The 22501-nt window shown below is 41.5% G+C and overlaps 1 protein-coding gene across 2 annotated transcripts in view; it reads left to right on the forward strand.

The window, feature by feature from the left end:
* Positions 1–1165: 1165 nt before the first annotated feature.
* Positions 1166–22501, forward strand: part of ssbp4 (single stranded DNA binding protein 4) — a 103948-nt gene continuing 82612 nt past the window's right edge. For both annotated transcript variants that reach the window (XM_054788884.1, XM_054788883.1), the window contains exons 1-3: positions 1166–1319; positions 15927–15999; positions 19900–19961. In XM_054788884.1, the coding sequence (XP_054644859.1) occupies positions 1264–1319; positions 15927–15999; positions 19900–19961 (191 nt within the window). In that variant the 5' untranslated portion in view covers positions 1166–1263. The remainder of the gene's footprint in view (positions 1320–15926; positions 16000–19899; positions 19962–22501) is intronic.

A 22501-nucleotide genomic window follows, 5' to 3' on the forward strand; every position in this document is an offset into this window, starting at 1 on the left:
AACAACTTCTCCGTCACTTCCATGGCTCAAACCACTTGACACAAGACATCTGCTTTGCTGTAAAATCCATTTGCAGGGTTTTGTGCCCCCAAGGCTTCTAAATTCCACATTATACTTGTGTGTATGTGTATGTGCAATGAATATTCATATACAAGATGTTCACATGGAATCTAAAGCATGCTTAAGGAGTCAAAATAAAGAAATGTGGGTGAAGGAAAATGGTTAATGTGTGTCGAGCATTCACGTGAATGGATATTAAGTGTCTGCATCTTTCATTGGATTTGACAGAACTTAGAGAATACATGTGTTTCTTTTCGGATGGATGGGCTATTCTAATGCCCCTTTTTCCATTTGATGTTGCGCTGCTCACTAGCTGTTCCGCTGGCAAAAGCAGGTACTATCATGTACTACGAGGTAGTTAGTCGGGTACCATGACGCAAACCACTTGTGGTTGCTCGTTGGTCAAGCATATTCATCATAGCTGTTGGATAGAAATGCCAAGATTTGCCTGTTTTTGCTGGAAATGGGATAGGCTCCTAATGAAGACAAGTGGTACCGAAAATGGAAGGATGGATGGTTGTCTATATGTGCCCTGTGATTGACTGGAGACCAGTCCAGGGTGTACCCCACCTCTCACCCCAAATAGTAAACTGGGATAGGCTTCAGCTCACCTGTGACCCTAATGAGGACAAGCCGTGGGCCGACTGGAAATGGACCATGACATTCCTAAATATACCGTTGAGTCTTCTTGAAGGAAGAACACTTTGGTAATACCAGTCCAAATGTGGGGTTGACACATCAGCTAACAGCAACACAAACTATTTAAAAACTTTAACATGTCATGTTTGTGGGGGTCAGTAAAAAAAAAAAAAAATCAAAAATCGCGTGTATCCCTTTAAGAAGCCCCCACCGCGTGCTCAGCGGAGGGAGGAAATGCAGGCTTGTGGAACAGCCGGTTGAGGATAGGAGAAGGTGGGGTGGGGGGAGAAAAAAAAAATCCAGCGAAGGACGGTTTCAAGTCCCCCCGATAGAAACTGTGCCTGATTTGTGGCCAATGTTGGAGATGTGAAAAAAAAAGTGAGCGAGAAAGAGAGGGAGGAGGGAGGAGAGACGGAGGAGGGGGGAGGAAGAAGGGAGGAGGAGGAGGGTGAGAGGAGGGGGGAGGAAAAACACTGAAGGGGTAGCTATGGAGATGGAGCGTTTTCCTGGCTGCTTTCTTTGACAGGTGTTGAGTGGGGCAAAAGTCTTAAAACAGAATCCAGCATGTACGCCAAAGGTAAAGGAGCCGTGGTCCCTTCCGACAGCCAAGCGAGAGAAAAGTAAGTCCACCATTTTTTTTTTGATTTTCCTTATTTTTGTGCGCTTTTCACTGCATGCACGCTGCACGGATGGAACTTTCTCAAACTAGCGTGTGTCATTTTAAAACAGGTAATGCATCCACGCAAGCCTGGTTGTGCACGTGGTCAACTTTATACTTTTTAAACCCAACTCTTGGTTTAAGCTGCTCGTTGTGTTGTGGAGTAAAGTTGAGCATCTGGATGCGTGATCCCATGTTCGGTTGCTGGAAGTGCTTTAAACCGGACAACCGAGCCTGTCTCCCCGGAGCCTGCCGGGCTGCAGGCGGGACCTGGTTTGAGGAGAAGTCAAAAGTTTTGTCCCGGTAAACTTTTTTCCTCCCCCATGCACGAAGCTCACTTTTGCTACTGTACTGTATGTATGCGTGGCGAATCTTGCAACCTGTTTGTAGACATTTTAAAGGGGGAAATTGGACCTCGTGTGTTCTGGTGGTTTATCATGCAGAGATGTGCTTTAAAAACCACTTGCATCAGTCGCTTGTCGTCTTCTAAAGCCCTCAATGGGATTAGAACATATAAAAACTTCCTTTAGAATGTCTTTGCAGCTACTTGTGCCTGCTGCGTGCTTGTTTTGGACACAAAACCATTCACATGTACATGCATCCATTCATTTTGAATACTGGTGGATCCAGTACGTCCTGTACACTCATTTAAGGACACTTTATAGTCTTTACACCATGTAAAAACTTCTTCTTGTGCCTGCTGGTTGCTTGTGTGGACTGTTTTGGACACTGATTTCTGCACAAAACCCTTAAAATGTGAGTGCATCCATTCATTTTCAACACTGCCATGCACCCTGTACACTCATTTAAGGACTCTGGAGAGTCTTATATGCATGTTTCTGCACTGTAGAGTAAACAGAAGTTGAGGTTCGAACCCTTGGTGTGAGGCGTCGGTGCAGAACCCTTGCTCCCCTGTGCTGCCGTCACCTATTTTTAAGTACCAGCCTGAGAGCAGGGACTCCTGCCGAGATGTAACGTGCCGTCCCTGTCACTGGGCACCTTGTACAACTATAACGCAAACATTTTGGCTTTGATCTCTTGGTTGTTGCCTTTTTGGGTCTGACCGATTCTGAATTTATGTGTGTTTTGTGTATTCCCATGTACGGTATTCCATTCCCAGGTGACCTTATGAGCAGCAGGCGCAGGTGAACTTTGAACCTGAATATGATTCCTTTAATATTTGCATTCTACGTTACTTACACCTGTTTGTGTCCCCGGCCCCCTCGAAACGCAACAGCTTGATACTTGCATGCTCTCCTGATCAAGCCAAATGATCTCCTTGCATGTGGTGGTGAAATCAGTGCCACCGTGTAGGAGGAGGATTAATAATTCAGATCATGAGAAATTCACGTCTTTTGGAGAAGCGGGGAACACGGATGTTACTGTTGGCGAATGACAAAGCCTTTGAATGTTTTGATAGTGTGTTTGTGTAGTGTGTCACATCATGTTGTCAGTGCTTAGTGTCGAGCATGTTCTTCTGCGATTAAAAATGCTCATGGAAGAAAGTAGTACTGTTATTTCACAATAGATTCAAAGTCAAGTGACAAAATGTATGCGTTCTGTTTTCTGTGCTTTTCTTAGCTGTGGCGTTGCTCTGTAGGGCACATCACTTTGTTATACGACAACTTTCCAGACTTTGTGGATTATTTCCAGTTCTTTTGCTGATTTCTGTGATGCAAAATGCTGGTTACCATTAATAACAGGCTGAAGGAGCAATCACATTAATTATATGACACGTATGTGCACTGAGTTGTGCGCATGTGCGAGTGAGTCGAACATGGATTTTGACTTTGTGTACTATTTTTGAGTCTTTGAATGGATTTCTATGATACAAGGTGGCCGCTATCATAAATGAATGGCCGGAGGAACAATCATGTTGATTATGTGACACATAAATTGGGTAAGACGCATCATTATACAGTGCTATATTACTACAACTTTCCTGACTTTGTGGATTGTTTCCAGTATTTCTATGATGCAAGGTGGTGGTTATCATTAATAACTCACGGGGGGAGCAATTATGTTTATTATGTCACGTATAGTTTGCCTGGTCATGTGCTCATGTGTGAGCGGGCGCGCCGTGGGCTTTGACTGTGGATTATTTTTAATCTTTTTATGTATTTCTATTCTGCAAGTTACTAACCAGAGGGAGGAGCAACCGCATTAATTATATGACACGTCTTTGATGAGCGAGCGTACTGTTATTTCTGATTTCTATAACCATCTTGGTTATCATAAATAATAGGCAGGATATTTGTTATGACACATCTACACTGTTGTGCACATGCGTGTGCTTGTGTGTGAACAATGGTGCCCCTTTCTTCCAAGTGCTTGAGTGGTCACACTAGTCAAACGAGCCAGACTAGGTGTCAAGTGTGTCCAAGCACAACATGGGTTGCCAAATGTGAATGCGCCCTTTATGTCTATGATATGTTGGCATGTGGTAGATCCAAAGGTTCCCAATGCAGTGCAATGCAAAAATGGGATAAAATACATCGAGTTCGAACTGCCTTCGTGTATGATGACATGCTAGACCTCAGGAAATCTTGTGAGACTTCAGCATATCCCCTATATACAAAGTAGTTTTTTTAAATGCCAAATTTGGGGAAATATTAGGCATTGGTCTGATCCAATTCAGTATTGCGTAATTCATGTATCGTATATTTCTGATAACACCTGCACAGATTTACGATCCACGAGCCATGATGTCTGTGCTTCAGTGTTGTCAGATAGAAGAATATCAGCAAACATAGCCAAAAAGTATCAGCGAAGGGAGCTATCGCCACACATGCACTGCAGCCGTCGTCCTCACTTGCGCCACACATACACACACACACACACACACAAGCACTTCACAGCCACACAAAACAGTCGGACATCACAAACTCTTAACACCATGCAAAACTTCCGGGTCACTAGGATATGACACTTGCCTGTGGAGAGAAGTTTATTACAGCCTCATATAAAATCAACAATAGTGATGATGTAGCAACTGGGAAGTTATGTGCAATGTTACTGTAAGGGTTCTGTGTTGTCCGACTGTCTGTAGACTGTCTGTGAGTGTGCGGCACTGCATGTGTGGAGACGTCTACGTTTGCTGATATTGTTCTAGCTGCATGTGCTGAGATTCTTAAACTGTTTTGCACAATAAAGCCATTGTTGATTGACCACCTGCTTGTTATTTTTATAGCGTCTGTACGCTGCAATAATAATATTATACCAAGCAGAGCTCTGGTATCGGAATAGTATTGGTATTGGCAGATATCCAAATTCAGGTATCGGGATGGGATCATTTGCATGCCTCAGATGTCGCACAATACCTTGAGGCCAAATACCGCAAGACATGAGCAAATTACACAAGACTTCTGCTGTTCTTGTGAGACTTCAGCTTTGTCTGGATCTTTAACACCACAAATGTGTTTTGCTTTTTTTTATTTTTTCTTGTGTTGATGCCACCACATAACACGCCAAAGAGGGGGGAAAAGACAATCATCGAAAATGGAACCTGGAAATGGAAACAATGCAGCATCTTGACAAAAGTGGTTCATTTGTTGTCTTTGTCGTAGCTGCTCAGTACAAAACAGCAACAGTAAGTTTAAAATATTAATAGAAGGAAGGATGAAGGATTTTACATGAGAAAATGTGCTGCGTTTATGGGATTGTCCCAATTAAGCAACGCAAACGCCACATGAACATGGCCAATTATGCAAATTAGCCACGTGGTCGGCCATTCGTCCGTGTGTCGTTGTCCTGGCTGCACAGTACAATATGGCTGATTTAGCAACTTGCATCAGCACATCATCATTGGGTTTGCCGCACTTTGTCAATAATTTTATTTGAGATATATTATTGTTTTGACTGAATATGATCACATTAGCTTCTTTTTCCACTTGCAAGACAGTTGAGAATGTGAGGATGTTGCTTAAAACATTGCCTGTGCAGTTAGCAAAGGTTCTATGCTGACCCGGGGATGTTGTTGAAGTTGTTTGTTTGCGTAGCACTGTAGCCCTAACTGAACTCACCTGTGTTGTAATAAACCTTTATGACTGACATTTTAGTGTGCTGCAAAGCTGGCGCAAACACAATTTAGCACATGATATTATATGGAACACCATTAAGTGACAGGGATTCTATTCTGCTTATTGCAGGCCAGTGTACCATCAACATCTTTCTTTTTCAGGTTATAATAGCCCATATTGCTGCTTTAATCAGTTGAACCCATGCATATGGAGTTTATTGTATGTGTGTGTGTTATCATGCCAGCATAATGTAAGCCGCTTGCCCTCTTCCTTCACCTGCCTTGTCACCCTAACCTGCCCTGCAGAGCCAACACATGTCGCCTTGTAAGTGTGCCTCTGTGCATTGATGAATTAGCTCATATTTACATATTCATACCACGATCACGCTTTTGCATATTCACATATTGTAAAGAGGGGAGGTAATAGTGTTGGTAATAGCAACGGTTTTATTGTAAACAGTAATAATAAAGTTAATAATAAAGTCAACATGTTGGAAAAGTACGAGGAAGTAGAGCTTATCCTATATTTTCTAACAGGGAGAGAAAAGAATGGAGAACAAGGTAGAAAAAATAAGTGTTAAAACAAACTAAGAAAAATAATAGATCAATATAAATAAAGAAAGCAATAGCAAATAAAGTACATTGAAATAAATAAACTGCATAAATAAATCAATAGAATATTAAAACATTGACTGTATGTATTTGATTGTGTTGGCGCTGTTTTAAACCCCATCAAGTGGGATTGACTTGAAATGTCTCACACAGCTCTACAAAACACCCACTGTAACTTCAGGGTGTTTAGCCAAAACGCCACGGAAACCAGCTCACATCTTTAGGGGACTGACAAGCACGTGTGTAAAATTTGAACAAGATTGGCCACTATCAAGCAAAATGTCCTTGCAGCGGCATGGGTAGGACTTGTCCATTTGTCTAATGATTATAAATCTTTGAGGATATGTTTGTTCCATGGATGCTAGCATGTCTTCCAATGCATCTCGACCACACCCGAATGGAGCGGCCACAAATGTGATAAAATGAGGGGTATTGCTGCCCGGCAGGTTGTAGACAAACTCTTTGCATTCTTCTGAAAAGAATGTTAATGACACAAAGGAACGAGTTGTTGCACTTTGCAACTGAAGAAAGCGTCCCTCGCGTGCCTCTTTAGCGTTTCATTAAATTCAAGTGAACAGAGGTTGTTCTATATTGATATCACCTTATTATTCCGTCACTTGAACCTTCTTGAAAAGTGTATCGATGACATCTTAATTAAAGGTTTCTCAATTAGAGCTAGTCTAATCACCATCAAACCTATTTTTCTTGACATACATATTCTTGTGTGTTTTTGACTTTTCAGTATTCTCATATTATGAATGTTTTCTTGTCACTCTGTCTATTTGTAATTCATTCATTTCATTTTATTTAAATTCATTAAACTTTAGTGGAAATAAAGGAACAATTTTACCATTTGGAGTTATATTCTCATAATTTAAAAGTCATTTACAACTTTTTTCTCAGAATTTTCTGGTATCTGTTATATTATGACTCTTTTTCTGCATTTTTTTGCATTTTTTTTTCCTCGTAATTTGCAATTTTTTCCTCATGTTTTCCCACAGTTTTTGTCATATGTACTTTTCTTGCTTTTTGGCATTTTGACTTTTTTCTATTGCAGTGTACTACTTTTTTCTTGTAATTTGGTACTTTTTTTCTGGAAGAAAAGACAATTCTGTCATAACATCACCTTTTCTTGTGATTACCACTATTTTTTGTCATAATTTTTTTTTCTTGTAGCATTATGACTTATTTGTCGTAATTTATTAAATTTTTCAAGTCATATTTTACTTTTTTTTGTTGCTTGTGTCTTTTTCATAACATTATGGCGTTTTCTGAAAAAAGGCCATTTTTTTTCTCATAACGACATTTTCTCGTGATTTTGTTGTTTCCTTTTTTTTATGTACTTTGCTACATATTACAACTTTTTTCGGCCTTTTTTTGACACCTATTGATTTTTTAAACTTTGCTGCTTTTTACACTAGGACGGAATTAATAGTCTTCATGTTTTCCCCATTAGCCGCTAGGGGACATTTTGACTTACAGACATTTATGGCAATGGCATCTACATCACGATCAAAGTGCTGGTTTTGCACAAGAATTGTGTTTGTTTACAGACATGTTCTTGTGTGATTGCTGTGAGTGCTGCTGGATTTGTTTGGGCAAAGATCTTCAAGTGTAAAGTTAATCAGTTTGTTTCTTTACATCCTCCACTGGCTCCGCCCACGTATTTACACGCCGTTTAATAGGGGATCTTCAGGTTTGAATGTGCCGCTTTGACTCCACACAGATGGCTCCGCCATCTGCATGTTAGGTCTTTTGAAGACGGCATAAAGAGCTGTGCTGGAAACAAGAGAAAACACTGCTGGAAAAAGTAAAGGAACCCTTGATTTAGCCTCGGCGCCCTTCGGCTGACTGCGCTTTGGTTGGGAGATGACAACAGTCAATTAATGCTGCCTTTCGTCAACTGCTGCTGCTGCTGCTGCTGCTGCTGCTGTGCACTCGAGTCAGATTTTATCACTTGAAATAAAGCACAGCAAGTAAATATTGGATATATGTGCCTCAAGTTATGAATCAGTTTGACATCAGAACTTGAAGGCCTGAGGGACTGCCAGTGTTGTTTTATTAGAATTATGCAGAGCAGGTACAGAACATTACACTGGAAACTAAACACTAAACCCAAGGACAGGCCTCATAGTCAATGTGTTGGTCACTTCATTGTTGAGAATTGAGTGGAATTCATTGTTGATTAATTGTATCTTGAAGCCATTGAGGCACATTGGAGTGCAGTACTTGTCTGCGACCAGCAGAGGTGCTCATGAGTCAGTTTCAACGAGTTTGCTGTCTAAAGACATTTATTATAAGCATACAAATTACGTATATCTCAATTTTAATATAAGTTTGACGCCTCTTTTCTTTAAAACTTTTTTTTATCTTAAGGCCCTGTCACACCTTGACGATTTAGCCAGCGCATGCCCGACGTGATCATTTTGATGGCATACGTTGAACTGTGGACGTTTTTTTCCATTTTGGGCGTATACATAGCGCATTCATAACGAGTTCGACGTATACATGACGTATTAGTAACTTATATAGAATGTTTCTATAACTTACAGACAACTTATTCCAACAAATGCGTAGCGTGTTGCCGGCGTTCACAACTTATGCCCAACGCCAGTCTAACTTATGCAAACCGCACGGCAGCGTATGGCCGACGATCACGTGCCATAGCCTCTAAAATGGCTGCCACTTGATGACTCAAATCATAACCTCACTAGACATTGCAGTGACAACATCACCATCATGCCGAAGAACATTTCGAAGACGGCTGCCAAGAAGTATCAGGGCAGTGACGGAGGGATCCATCACCACCCACAGCCTCCCCCTCCCACTCTCACTCTGATGGAGAGGACGCAGGTTCTAACGCCTCTCAGGCATCATCAATGGTATCGGAAGCTCCTCCTCTCAGCCAAAGCTTGCCAAGAAGACACAGTTTTGTCTCAAGTTATGTTGACGTATTACGACTTGTGCGTAACTTACAAATAACGTGTGTGAATGGGCGTCAATGGTCGCATAACTTATTGCCCGTGTATGCGGGACGTATGAATCATACGTTGACATACGTCGAAAAGTTTTGTGCATGCACAAAATTTTTGGACGACTTGGACGTACTACGACGTATGCCGGCGTGCTTCAGCGTGCTCTTAACTTATACAAAACTTACCCATAACTTGTTCGACGTACACCAGCGTATCGGCCAAATTTTTCATACTTTGGCGTACGCTGGCTAAATCGTCAAGGTGTGACAGGGCCTCTAAAGGTACTTTATTCTCATAATGGACTTTTTTTCACATAACACTATGTTTTTTCTCGTTATTTATTTTGTATCTGGTCATTCATAAGTCGTAATATTACCCAAAAAAAAGTCATTTATTGTAATAAAAATAAATAAAATTGTAATTTTCTAATGATCAAAATTTTAAGACCAGTTGAAAAATTGCAAGAATTTAGATTTTGCACTGTTGGATCTGAAAGAGGTTTTAAGTAGAGCTTCAACATGCAAAAAGAAGAAATGGGAGTGAGACAAAATGTTTTGAGGAAGCAATTTATTGCACACAACCATTAAAATGAAATTGGCTGATCAAAAGTTTAAGACCACAGCCTTTAAAGCCAGAATCCTGGCAAAAAGGTGGATTCAGTGTCATTTTCTGTCAGGTGTTCACACTGTCATGATCTCTTGATGGCAAAGGCAAAAAAGCTTTTTCTCTTTGAAAGCAGATGGATTGTTGAGCTACTGAAGCAAGGCCTCTCCAGCGTTCCATTGCTGCTGAGGTTGGACACAGTAAGACATTTTAAACTTCTTCAAAGATCCTGAGGGTTATGGAGCAAAAAAGTCAAGTGGTAGACCCAAACAAATGTCACTCTCCCTGAGGCGGTGGATCCGATTGGTTGTCTGTCAAGACATGGGACGATCCTCGGCCCAAATGAAGGTTGTTACAGGTGCCGAGTGCAGTCAGATGCCATCATATGGCATCAGCGGGAGAAGGGTTTTAAGAACAAAAATATCTTCAAAGGCCTCGTCTCCTTCAATGCCACAAAATTGCATGTTTGAAATTTGCATGAGAGCACCAAACATGGGACATTGAAAGGTGGAAGAAAGTTTTGTTCTCTCATGAGAAAAAATGTCAACTTGATGGTCCTGATGGCTTCCAACGTTACTCGAGATGACAGTTACAGGAGAACCCACCTGAGATGTTTTCCACACGGCACAGCGAAGGGGGAGGCCTCATGAGCTGGGGTGATTTTCTTCAATGGAACAATGTAGCTTCAGGTTGTGCAGGGGCGTCTGTGTGGTAATGACTGGGTTTTTCTAAAGGACCACGCTGCGGTTCACAACGCCCACCTGACAAAGGACTTCTTCCAGAGACATAACCTCACTCTTTTGGATCATCCCCCGTGTTCCCCTGATCTAAATCCAATTGAGAACATTTGGGGTTTCAGGTTTTTTTGAGCTGTGCTTTTAAACTTTTGATCACCTTATGTTTAATGGTTGTTTGCAAAAATTGGGCCGCACGGTGGTCTAGTGGTTAGCATGTTGACCAACAGAGTAACAGTCTGGAGATCGGGAAGACCTGGGTTCGATTCTCCCTTGGGCATTTCTGTGTGGAGTTTGCATGTTCTCCCCGTACATGCGTGGGTTTTCTCCGGGTACTCCGGCTTCCTCCCACATTCCAAAAACATGCATGTTAGGTTAATTGCCAACTCTAAATTGTCCATAGGTGTGAATGGTTGTCTCTATGTGCCCTGTGATTGGCTGGCGACCAGTCCAGGGTGTACCCAGCCTGTCGATAGGCTCGAGCAAGCCCCTGCGACCCTAAAGAGGAGAAGCGGTATAGAAAATGGATGGATGGATGCAATAAATTGCACTCTCACCCCCATTTTAAAGCTGTACTTAGAACCTCAGTGCAAAATCTAAAATCTTGCAATTTTTCAACTGGTCTTAAAATTTTGCTAGTAATTTACAACTATTTTCTTGTAATAACTTTTTTTTTATTAAAAAAAATAAATATATTCTAATAATACATAATTTTTTCCCCAACATTATCTTTTCTGTTGTAATTTATTCCTTTTTTTCTTCTAATTTACTTTTTTCCAAGTAATATCGAAATATTTTTTAAAGGCGACTGTATTCTCCATCCATCCATCCATCCATCCATCCATCCATCCATCCATCCATCCATCCATCCATCCATCCATCCATCCATCTTCTTCCGCTCATCCGAGGTCGGGTCGCTTACAGACTGCAAAAAGTTGTAAAAGGTCATGTTCCAATAAATTTATTTTTAAATATGTGACTGTGTTCTCATATTAAAAATAATCAAAACATGACCTTTTACAACTTTTATGTCTGGTATTACAACTTGTTTTTTAAAGGAGGCGTTATTCTCATACCATTATGATTTTTTTTTGTAACATTGTGACATTTTTTTGTCCTCATCTAGGACTTTTTTCTTGTAATTTTTTATAAAGAAAAAAATATATTTTCGTAAGACATTTTATTCCTAATGGTATACAACAATTGAAACGACATCTTTTGTCGCAATTTCTCATTTTCTTTCCCCCTCTTAATTTCCTTTTTTTTTTGTAGCATTGCAACTTTAGTATGGTAATTTTATAACTTTATTCCATTACTTTTTTTTTGCCAGTATGGCTTTAATTCTCTTTCGTACTTATGTCCCTATTAGCTGCAGTGGGACGTGTAACGAACATTTATGTCAATCTGATATTCAGCCTCCCTTCTGTCCTCCTGCTCCTCTTCCTGTAATATCGATGCTAACCAGACAAACAGAATGATGCGGCGTTTTGCAGGTGGTTTTGCTGACGAGCGACAGAAGCGTGCATGTTTACACCCTTATTGACACTGATTTGTTTTGACAAAGGGAGCGGTGTAACAAAGCCCAGCAAATATATAAACAGCGCGTGCGTTGGGAATAAAGCTTCAGCGAACGTGCTTGACTGTATCACAGCCTCCACGTCGCTCCAGAACCTTCAAGTGGTACATCCATACCGCTCTTATACCATCCTCATGAATATTTCATGTCCCGTAAATAATATTTTGAGTTTTTTTTACAGCTACACTAGGCATGGAATGTGCCATATGACGGAAATTATGCATGCGACACATCTTTAGTCTTTTTTTGGCTTAAAGATAATACTGTCTGTGAAACAGAGGTGCTTAATCCCGCCGTTTCCGAGCACACCTCAGCTCACCCTGCTCCTGCTTGGCACTGCTGAATTATTGAAACAAAGACACGAAAGTTAATTTGCTGACTGTCTGCGCTTTAGCTGCTAAGCATGGCTGCGACGCCCTTGTCTCTGGAGGCGAACTAAGGGAAAAAGGGGATACAGGATGGGGGCGACCTGGGGGCTAAATGTCAGGTGCGGTTCCAGCAGACGAGAAGATTTCTTGATGTGTGGGCAAAGTAGTCATTTGGAGAAGGAAAGGAAACCAGGGCTTGAGTTAGTGATACAGTGTGGAGCTACACTGGTTGGATTGTGGCTCTTGGAGTCTGGATCCAAAACATTAGCATCACTCCTAGCCCCGTGGAGCCTACCCACCTATCTATCTACCCACTATTCTCTGTTCTTCTCTTCAAGCTTTCAGTGGTTAGTCGTCAAGAGCATGTTGTTAAAGGACAACCTGAGACTCAAGAAAAGGTTATGACTAGGGATGTTGAGGGCCGATAATAAACATAATGCTGTATATAGGCCTATGGGCTCCCGCATTTTCCGGCGCGCCAGTGATTACCTCATCAAACCGCCTCTCAAGCGTGTAAACAAGCGTGGGTGGCTAGTAGCAAGCTAGCTCATTCCTTCCATTCCATCCATCCATTCCTATGCCACATATCCTCACTAGTAGGAATGTAACAATTTCCAGAAGTAAGCGACGGTAAAATCTGACAGCATGTGTGCTGGATAAGGAGAGTCCGAGGAAATGCTGCTTTTTCATGTGATATTGGGTGTATTTTCATTCGTATACATTTTTGTTAGGTAGATCACTTTTCGTCTTCAATTTCGCATCAGATTTATACTGAGTGTTGGACCACCTCGGCTCATATGAGTGCGTTGAAAGTTAAGTCCAACTTTAAGCCTTTCAAACTCATGGATCTGATCTTCAGGATCAAGATAAATGGTATGTAGGATATAAAGTCACTTAAATATCTATCTGCAGATGAAATTTCATTAAAATCTGATGGTGCCAAATATGTTACTGTGTACATGCAATAAGCCTAAGTATTGGACAATATTCCTACTGACATCCCTACTGCTGACCCACAATTCTATGGCCTGAAGGTCCTCTATTATGCAAAAGGGACTTTTTAATGATGTTCTAACAGTAATATGTGTCCTTAGAGCCTGTTTATGAGTACCAAACGTTAGGAAAAGCTATCATCCCTCTCACTTGTTTGCTCCTTTTGAGGTGTGAGTTTGAGACACTCAAACACATCACTTTTGAAGTTGGGGCTTTTCCTGACGTCGTGAAGGTACAACCACCTTCCTCATGGACATGATACCGCCGCCGACCGATCTCTACCAAAAAGGCTTTGCTATGCTACACATCCTAAATGAAATGCTGGAGCTCTGCCAACTATCTGTTTGTCAGCTACAAACGTAGGAGCTGTAAGTTTGATTACTTTATCTTTCTTCAGCAAATAGGCTGACCGAGGGTGATGTTGCTAATGTTGCTTAAAATGTGAATGTAATGTTAGCACTCGAGTTCACATACTGTAGCTATGCTGGTGTTTTTGTCATTCGCCACTCCTCATGATTCAAAATAGCTTTATTCTCATAATAGTACAAATGATTGTGGTTACATTAGGACTTTTTTTTAAACCTAATTTTACCTAATTTATTACCTACCCCCCAAAGTAATTCACACATTTTTTCCTCATAGTTTAAAACAACTTTTTTAATAAATTTATGAAAAAAAGACCCCTTTAAGCACTTTTTTAGCACTTATTTTTCTTTTAATTTGTGTTTTTTTTTCTCTGGTAGCATTACAACATCATTCTTGTATTTTTAGTACTTTTTCCAGTATGGTCTTAATACTCCTTACTTACGTACTTTTATCCCCATTAGCCCCTAGGGGAAGTTGGGGAAAAAATAAAATAAAATGCAGGCATATTATTATTATTCTTTAAAATAATCCAAATGCAGGCTTGGCCGCACAGTCAGGATCAGAGATCTGGAAGATTTGGGTTCGCTGGACATCTCTGTGTGGTTTTCTCCGGGTACTCCGGTTTCCTCCCACATTTCCAAAAACATGAATGTTAGGTTAATTGGTGATTCTAAATTGTCCATAGGTATGAATGTGAGTGTGAATGGTTGTCTCTATGTGCCCTGCGATTGGCTGGCAACTAGTCTAGGGTATACCCCGCCTGTCACCCAAACTCAGATGGGATAGGCCCCAGGATACCCCGCAACTCTGATGAGGGTTAAGCGGCATAGGAAATTATTGAATGAATGCATGCTTCGCTACACATCTTAAAAGACATCAGATAGCTTCAGATGTGAGAGCTGGAAGTATGACCATTTTTTTCATCTTCAGCGAATAGGCTCACCATGCATGATGTTGCTGTGAAAGTGTGACTGTGATATTAGAAGTGTAGTTCACATTGTGCTGATCGGTTCCAACCAGGTGAGCCCTGGTCAGGCCCGCGTTTCCACCGCAGCTTTACATAACTTACGCTTTTAGTGGACGCAGCTTATGATTATAAGTGTGCACAATTGACTTCTAATGGCAGCTGATGAGACAGACCTGCAATATGTTCCTAGCCTCGTTTCTTCTCCTTCTGCCGTGGTCCAGTCGTCCTCCTAATATCTTCTGTGAATGTGTGACTTCACACCTCTCAGTCCACTCCAATTCTGTGCTAGGATTTAAGTTGTTTGTCCATCTTTACAAACATACTGTTGTTATGCCTTTTTCTTGAGTACTTGACTCCGCTCTTCATGCCGCTCTCGCATTGTTGTTGTTAGCAGCCTCTGTGCCTGAACAGCAGCGTTCCAGACTCCGCAGGGACATGGCCGAGTGCCACGGATGCTCTTTAGCTCCGAGCTGGAGAGCTTTACAGCACACATTTACAACCCATCCTTTGTGTGTATGATCTTCATACTGTCAAACCTCGTTGATGCCAGCGACCTACACTAGTTGCGTGCATTTCATTGCTCTTTTTCATATATTGGAGCCCTTGGAATAAACATTGCTTACATTTAAAACATCTCCATGCACGCGCAACCCTTTTAGCATATCAGTATGCAGAGTGAAACTACGGAGCGGCCTGAGCAAGCAACGCAAACAATGTACTAATACTATATGAGTCAGTTTAAGAAATAGTACAAGTATATGGTGTAGTATTGAATTCATTCATTTCTTATTTAATGGATAACAGTGTCTGATATCATTTGCTGTGAAATCATTTCTTTATAATTATTTATTAAGGCAATTTTGCAATGTTTATGTCAATTTGATCTCCTCTGTAGTCTGTATAACTTTACTCAAAATACAATGTCATCATTTTTTTTTACTCCTGGACATTTATTCCCTATTGTTATAGACTCAAGGTATTCCTTATGATGTATTTTGTACTGCATTATACAGTGTTCCTGTCAAATTTTACTCCTATTTCTTCATCTTCCTCCATTACTGAACAAGCTATCCGCAAACTCTATGAACTCCTACTTTCGCAGATTTTTTTAAGCTTTTTTTTCCCTATTAGAAATTGTAAACACAGGAAGTGAATAAAATATCGGTAAGTGCTGAGGCATGGAGACGTGGTAGGCATAAATAAGCTCTGCTTCTTCCTACTTCCTTTCGGACATGTTGAATCGTGCAAGTAATGTACTTCCCTGTAACTTGGTTATGCATGCTGAAAATAACGGAAGCCGTTACCGTCGTTACCGTTGCTTGTTGTAAACTTACATGTCTTTTTTTTTTTTTTGCAGGTTAGCTTTATACGTGTATGAGTATTTGCTGCATGTCGGCGCACAGAAATCAGCACAGACCTTCCTGTCAGAGGTAAGACATCCCTTTGCACATCTTGCATAAGTCACAAAACAGTTTGTACATAAACAAGCCGACAGTGTTCTCTTGACTCCTTGTTAATTTGCGCTAATGTAAACATGGTGTCGGTTCAGCTCCTTGATATGATTACCCGCCCTTCATTATTAGTCCTAATTTGTAATAAACGCTGCGTAATTGGATCACTTTTGACACGTTGTGAGCACACGTTGTTGCTCGCTTTGTGCTATGACATTTAAGACGCTAAGCCAGCCATCCTCCCCCCGTCAAGTTAAATGGAATGTGCGCTATTTGAAACCATTCCAAGCAAAAGTAACCATTTGTCTGCTGGACTGATTAGACTCTTATTAGATTTAAAGCCTTTAATGTGTTGCATCCTCCTCCTTAATGGACGTTCCCCCTGCTAATGTTTCCACATCCAGGCCCTTAGTAGTATAACACCTTTCTTTTGCAGCACTTTTTAACTGTGTGCCTTTAAAAAGTGCTATTTAAATCATGGTTTACCGGCTAACTTACTTCCCCTACTGCCTTAATTTACCTTCATTTAATTCAGTCTGCAATGCTTTAATACCTCAAGGGGAAAGAAAGGACGAGCAACATTGTTTGGCTTGCTAGTGACCTTGCGCCGATAGAAAGTACAGTATCTCATATAAGTGACAACAACCCTCACATTTCAGCAAGCATTTTTATTACAGTTGTACACTTGTCAAGGAACAATACTATACTTTAGAGTAGTCCTTGTACAGCTTGTATAGCAGTACAGATTTACTATCCACTGAAGATTATTTATTGTCTATATGGCTGTGAGTTGCAAGATAATTGTGTCTTGCCTACAGTCAAACACGGTGGTGGCAGTGGCATTGTCTGGGGCTGCATGAGTGCTCCTGGCTCTGCAGTTCATTGCAGGGAAACATGAATTCCAACATGTAATGTAGCAGTCTGAGGCGAAATTTAGGCCGCATGGCAGTTGTCTTAGATGGCAAGGGCCTTGCTGAGGAAGCTGAAGGTGAAGGTGCTGGAGTGGCCAGGTATGTCTCCTCCAGACCTGAAACCAACTGAGCACCTGTGGGGCATCCTCAGGCGGATGGAAGGACGGTGGAGGAGTGCAAGGTGTCTAACATCCACCAGTGATGTCATCACAGAGGAGTGGAAGAGGATCCAGTAACAACCTGTATGGCTCTGGTGAATTCCGTGCCCAAGAGGATTAAGGCAGTGCTAGATAGCAATGGTGTTCACACCAAATATTCACACTTGTTCACTTTAGACTATAAAAAGCTTGCTGACATGTGAGAGCTGTACTCACTTTTGTGAGGTATAGTTTTCTGCTGTGTTGCTGTGTTGCTGTTCTGTGTGAACAGCACCAACATGAAATGTTGGGTGGAAGTCCAGCCGGTAATTTTTGGGCTTTCTTGGTAGTAGCAGATGCGGGATGAAGGCTGTGAACAGGGTTGTAAAGTTTAACGCTCCAGACCCACTTCTCTTGATCCGTTGTGTTGAAAGCAATTGTCATTGTCCACATTTACTGCAATGTCCTGCGTCATCGGGTCCTGTGTGAAATGCAAAATGAATTATTGTGGGATCTTCTGTTACGGCTCTGTAGGATCTCTTGTTGAAAGAGGCTACTAAATGAGAGTTTCTAGTGCAGCTGCTCGGCCTGTCACAATAACACATTTTGGTGGATGATAATTGTCCTACTAATTATTGTCAACATTATTTTGAGACCATTTTTTCATGAATGTAATGATAATATATGGCATAATAATGCAAGTACACCGTATCAAAAGCAATAAACTTTAATTTCTCGACGGTATTTAACATTGTAATTGGAATGTCAAAAGCTTTTAAATGAAATATATTAAACAAACAACATAATAAAATAAAGGATAAACAAAAAAAACACAAAAGTACACCAATGAAAATCAAATGGATTCTGTCTCTTTTAGCAAAAATTGCACTTAAATAAAAATCACAAATTTTGAATCAGTGCCACTTTTGTTATTGTCTGACTATAACAAAACAGGAGAAATAACCCAGAAATACTCTAAAGTTCACATTGCGTGCCAATGCAGCTATTTTGCATATACTGTACTTGCTTGCTTCACTTTTAGCAACATTGTGTGTTGAATACGCTGTTTACGTTTAATGAGGTATAACGTTTTGTGGTAGTTTGGTCAAAGTACATGTTTTGGATGCAGCAGAATGCGTTTGGTGCACAATGAGGTGTTATATTGTACTTAGGGAATCACAGCACCTGAAACATCCAAGTTCCAACGCTTTGTATTATTTATTTATTTGTCTTTGTCACATACTTTCTCATGTCACAAAATGACGATGTGCAAACGGGCTGAAATTGACATCACATCGTGTTTTATACACAACAGGCATGAAGAAAGCATTCAACACTGTTTCCTCTGTTTATAATAATTCAATAATAATATGTTTGCAGCGTATTTTCACATGGCTATGGCTTCAAATAACTGTAGTCTGTGGGTCACGACCCTCAAAGTAACTGCTGCATTGTCATTGGTACGCCTGTGAATACCCCCATTTGCTCGTACGCCTTTCAGGAGAATCACCCTTTGCGTGTACTTGCGTGTTTTATCACAGCACTCTGTGTGTACACTTGCTAGCGCCTCGTTAGGGCCAACAAACACGCATGCACATGTCAATTTATCGAGGCCGGCAAAATTATCGGGTTTGTTTTTATTTATCGTGCGTCTAATTGATTTATTGAATTTCGTGACAGGCCTATCAGCTGCTTTGAGATTTTTGCTTTGACATGCATCCAAATCAACTTAAGGCTTATTTATCGAATTAATTGATGAATACGTATAAGCAGTGCAATGGAACTGCAAGTCTTGGGCTAAAAAGAGTGAAAAATCAACACTTTGGATGATGCAAATGCTGCCTTTTTAGTTTTTAGTTGAACCCTGCGGACCTCTTATAGGGTCAAGCAGAGAGGTAGTGCAAAAACTGTATGTAAAAAGATCTACACCTTCAGGAACGAGAAGTAATAAAAGTCATCACATTTTGTTCCGCCACTGTGTGTAGCTCCTTGCCTGCCTTCATAGCTTTCATTCCCTCTCTCCCACACACACAGATGAGATGTTTAAAAATGATTAGGGACCTCACAGCCAGACTTGAAGGCACACTCAGTTGCCCAGTGCACGTCTAATCAGAGCACTATTACCTGGATTCTCAATTAACCTCTGGTCCTTCCTCCTTGCTGAGGTGCTCACGTTTATAGTATGTGCACACTCTCAGATCAATGTGCGATTAAGAGCGCACACACACAGTATGACACACAAGAAAGTCAGTGCATTTTCCTTTCTAGCGAGTTACAGTTTATTCAGAAATTATTGTTCGAAAGCAATGCCTGCAGAAGCGTGATGATTCTGTAGCTCGAACGTGCATGTTCCTCGGTATTCTGCTTGCCACCGTGCTCAAATAACCTTACGACTGACAGGGACTGTTGCTCGATGTCAAAGCCTCGTGATTTTTGTGTTGCTCTAGGAAGCTGGGTCAAAGATCAGAGCTAATCAGTGTTGGCTCCGCACCAAAGATCATATTGCCGAAGTTGGTCTATCACCATTTTTAAAATAGCAATGAAAGAAGCCTTAAAAGCAACAACAACACATTCATGATCAATTTACAGCTGCGGTTTTGACAAATCTTAGTCAAAAGGAGACTCCGGGCCAATGCAGCATTGTGGAGACTATGGAGCATGTGATTAATCTGACCATATAGTATTGGCTCAGCACAATTATCAGAAATAATACCTTTTCAGCAGGTGTAGGACAATAGAAAGGCATCGCAGGTGAGCAGTTTCGAGTTGAGTGCGGTTATGAAAATGAACTAATCCTCCCTTCTTCTCTTGTGCTCTTGTCTTCCTCTCAGATACGATGGGAGAAGAACATCACGCTCGGGGAACCTCCGGGATTTTTACACTCGTGGTGGTGGTATGTACAGTATATGCTGATTCTATCAAACTACTACACGTCAACACAGAAAACCCCACACACAGCAGATCATGTTACTGTGAGTGAGAGTGCTCGTGATGAGCCGGAGGAATGCACAGAGGTGGTGGTGGAGGGAGGAGTAGGAGGAGGAGGAGGACAGTAATTGCAGGGAATGCTAAGTGCATCATCTCACATATGTTTAAGTGCTCCTTGCATCCCTGCCATTCACCAGTGAGCTCACTTCCTCTTCCTCTTTTATATGCTGAACAGTTTCTTTACAAAGCACGCATTCAACACATAGCTCGACTCAGCACTGGCCAACGAATTATAGATAATTCCTGCCAGAGCATCTAAAGATGCCAGAGTATGAAGCTTGTGTTGTTGGACGAACGATTCAGTCATTCTTAGCTTCTTTAAACAAGTGAGTGCATAGTCAGGACACCCCTCATATTTCAACAACCATGTTTATGACAGTATGTCTTCTCAAGGGACAATACTGTTAAAAGTAAACTTGGACATACTTTAGAGTAGTCAGTGTACAGCTTGTATAGCACTATAGATTTACTATCCACTGAAAATAAGTCACCACACAGCCATTATTGTCTAGCTAGCTGGCAACACAAGTGAGTAGCAAAGTAGTAGTATTCAAATTATGACTGTAGTATTCTACATTGGTCACTCGGTGTCACTAATTCGCGAGTGAGACAAGCACCAGACTTGGTCGGTGAAACGACAGACTTTTATTGCAGGTTTAAATTAACTCACTATAATCATAATCATACTAATAACACAAGATACCACCCAATCTGATCCCCTACATTCACTGGAACACATTTACTGCGACACACACAAGCACAAGTTTTATTTACGTCTTAAACGGCTTATTTTCTCCAATTAGATCTACTATAATGACTATATGGGTGTTATTTCATCTCTCTAATAATGTTAAAAAGCTATTCAGAAGATTGTAAACATGGTTTCTATGCCATAGGATGTGAAAATATTCCATTTATGAGAAAGGAATTCAACTTTGTGAAAAATCACTTATCACGGTCGGATCTGGAACCAATTAACTGCGATAAACGAGGGATTACTGTAATACTTCCAGATGGAAGTATTACCAGATGTCCAACAATTCATAGAGGGATATTGCCAAAAATATGCTTCAGTCGGCATTGCTCACAGGAAGCTAAATGACTACTCATTGGGAGTTGTGGTTGCTCACTGTCAGGAAAACACTGCCCCTAGTGTTTCAGCAGAGAATTGCAAGTCATGCGCCTAGCCCCTGACGGAGAGCACTAACAGGATAAAGATGCCGTCAGAAGGGTGGACATAGTGACTACGCTGTAGTGCAGTAAACGTGCATCTTCATTCATTCATTCATCCTCTTGTGGGTTGTCAGTGTGGAGCTTGTTGACATGATGGTGTTGCATTTGGACAGTGCTGGTGATGAATAAACGTGTGCTGTGGCTGTATGGATGTGTCACAGCTCTCCAAGAGTGTGTGCGTGCGTGGAAAGGTGGCTGATGATTAGCTGGTGGTGTGTAGCTGAAGGGCGTCTGTCTGGGCAGCACGTGGACGCACTTCGAGTAGGGGGTAGACAACCCAGTAAGGGGAAAGGGGGTGGGTGTCAAAGTCCTCTGTCCACCCATTGGACACCACCCCCCACACTCACTCCCAAAACAAAAGCTCCAGATGGTAGCAAAGCCACCAACCTTCCTCCATCCCTCACCCCTTCCCCTCCTACTCCTGCAACCTTTGTCTGGAGGCCTGTGCTTTTGTTTATGGAAGAGAGAATCCCCCCCTCCCCCCTGGCCCGATGGATTAACTCTTTTTGCATTTCAGGCTCTTTTGTGTTAAACAGCCAAATCTAAGACCCCGACCCCACTGTCACCCGGCCCCCCCCCCAACCCCCGTTTTCGTTGCACCTCGCTAGGCTGTTCTTCTCTACACCACCTCTGTGGATGTTTCCTGTAGGACAGCACAGAGAGAAGAGGGAGGGGGTGTTTTTTACAATAAGACCATAGAAGGAAAGGAGGGTGGTGGGGTGTTGTGGTGACTGAAGCTTGTGGTGGTGGTGGGGGTCACTCATCCACATCTGTTGTTATGGGTGGAGGGATAAAGAAAAGCCTCCGCGAGGGCTGCAGGTGTTGATTGTGTCATTAGCTCCTTCTCTATTGGCCCGTGCTAGTTGTCTCCTCCTTATCCCTAAAATCGATGGCTTTAACCAGTTTTCACTGGATGCCCGTTGAATTCTAAAACCTCCCGCACACACCCACACCCACACCCACACCCACACCCACACCCCCCACACACGCACACACAATAATCCTATAGCAGAATGGGATTCTGTAAGTGCCATCACTCTCCTGTAATTTTGGCGTGTATTGGTGGGAAAACTGGCATAGAAAATGGATGGATGGTGGGAAAACAGGTGACATCCACTCGTAAATGTCACCGAAGAAGTCTAATTATGATTTAAAGTCTAATCCCATCATACATATTGAATATTAACTATTTTCGAGTCAAGTCAGTGAACA

The sequence above is a fragment of the Dunckerocampus dactyliophorus genome, chromosome 10, assembly GCF_027744805.1.
Source record: "Dunckerocampus dactyliophorus isolate RoL2022-P2 chromosome 10, RoL_Ddac_1.1, whole genome shotgun sequence".
NCBI lineage: Eukaryota > Metazoa > Chordata > Actinopteri > Syngnathiformes > Syngnathidae > Dunckerocampus > Dunckerocampus dactyliophorus.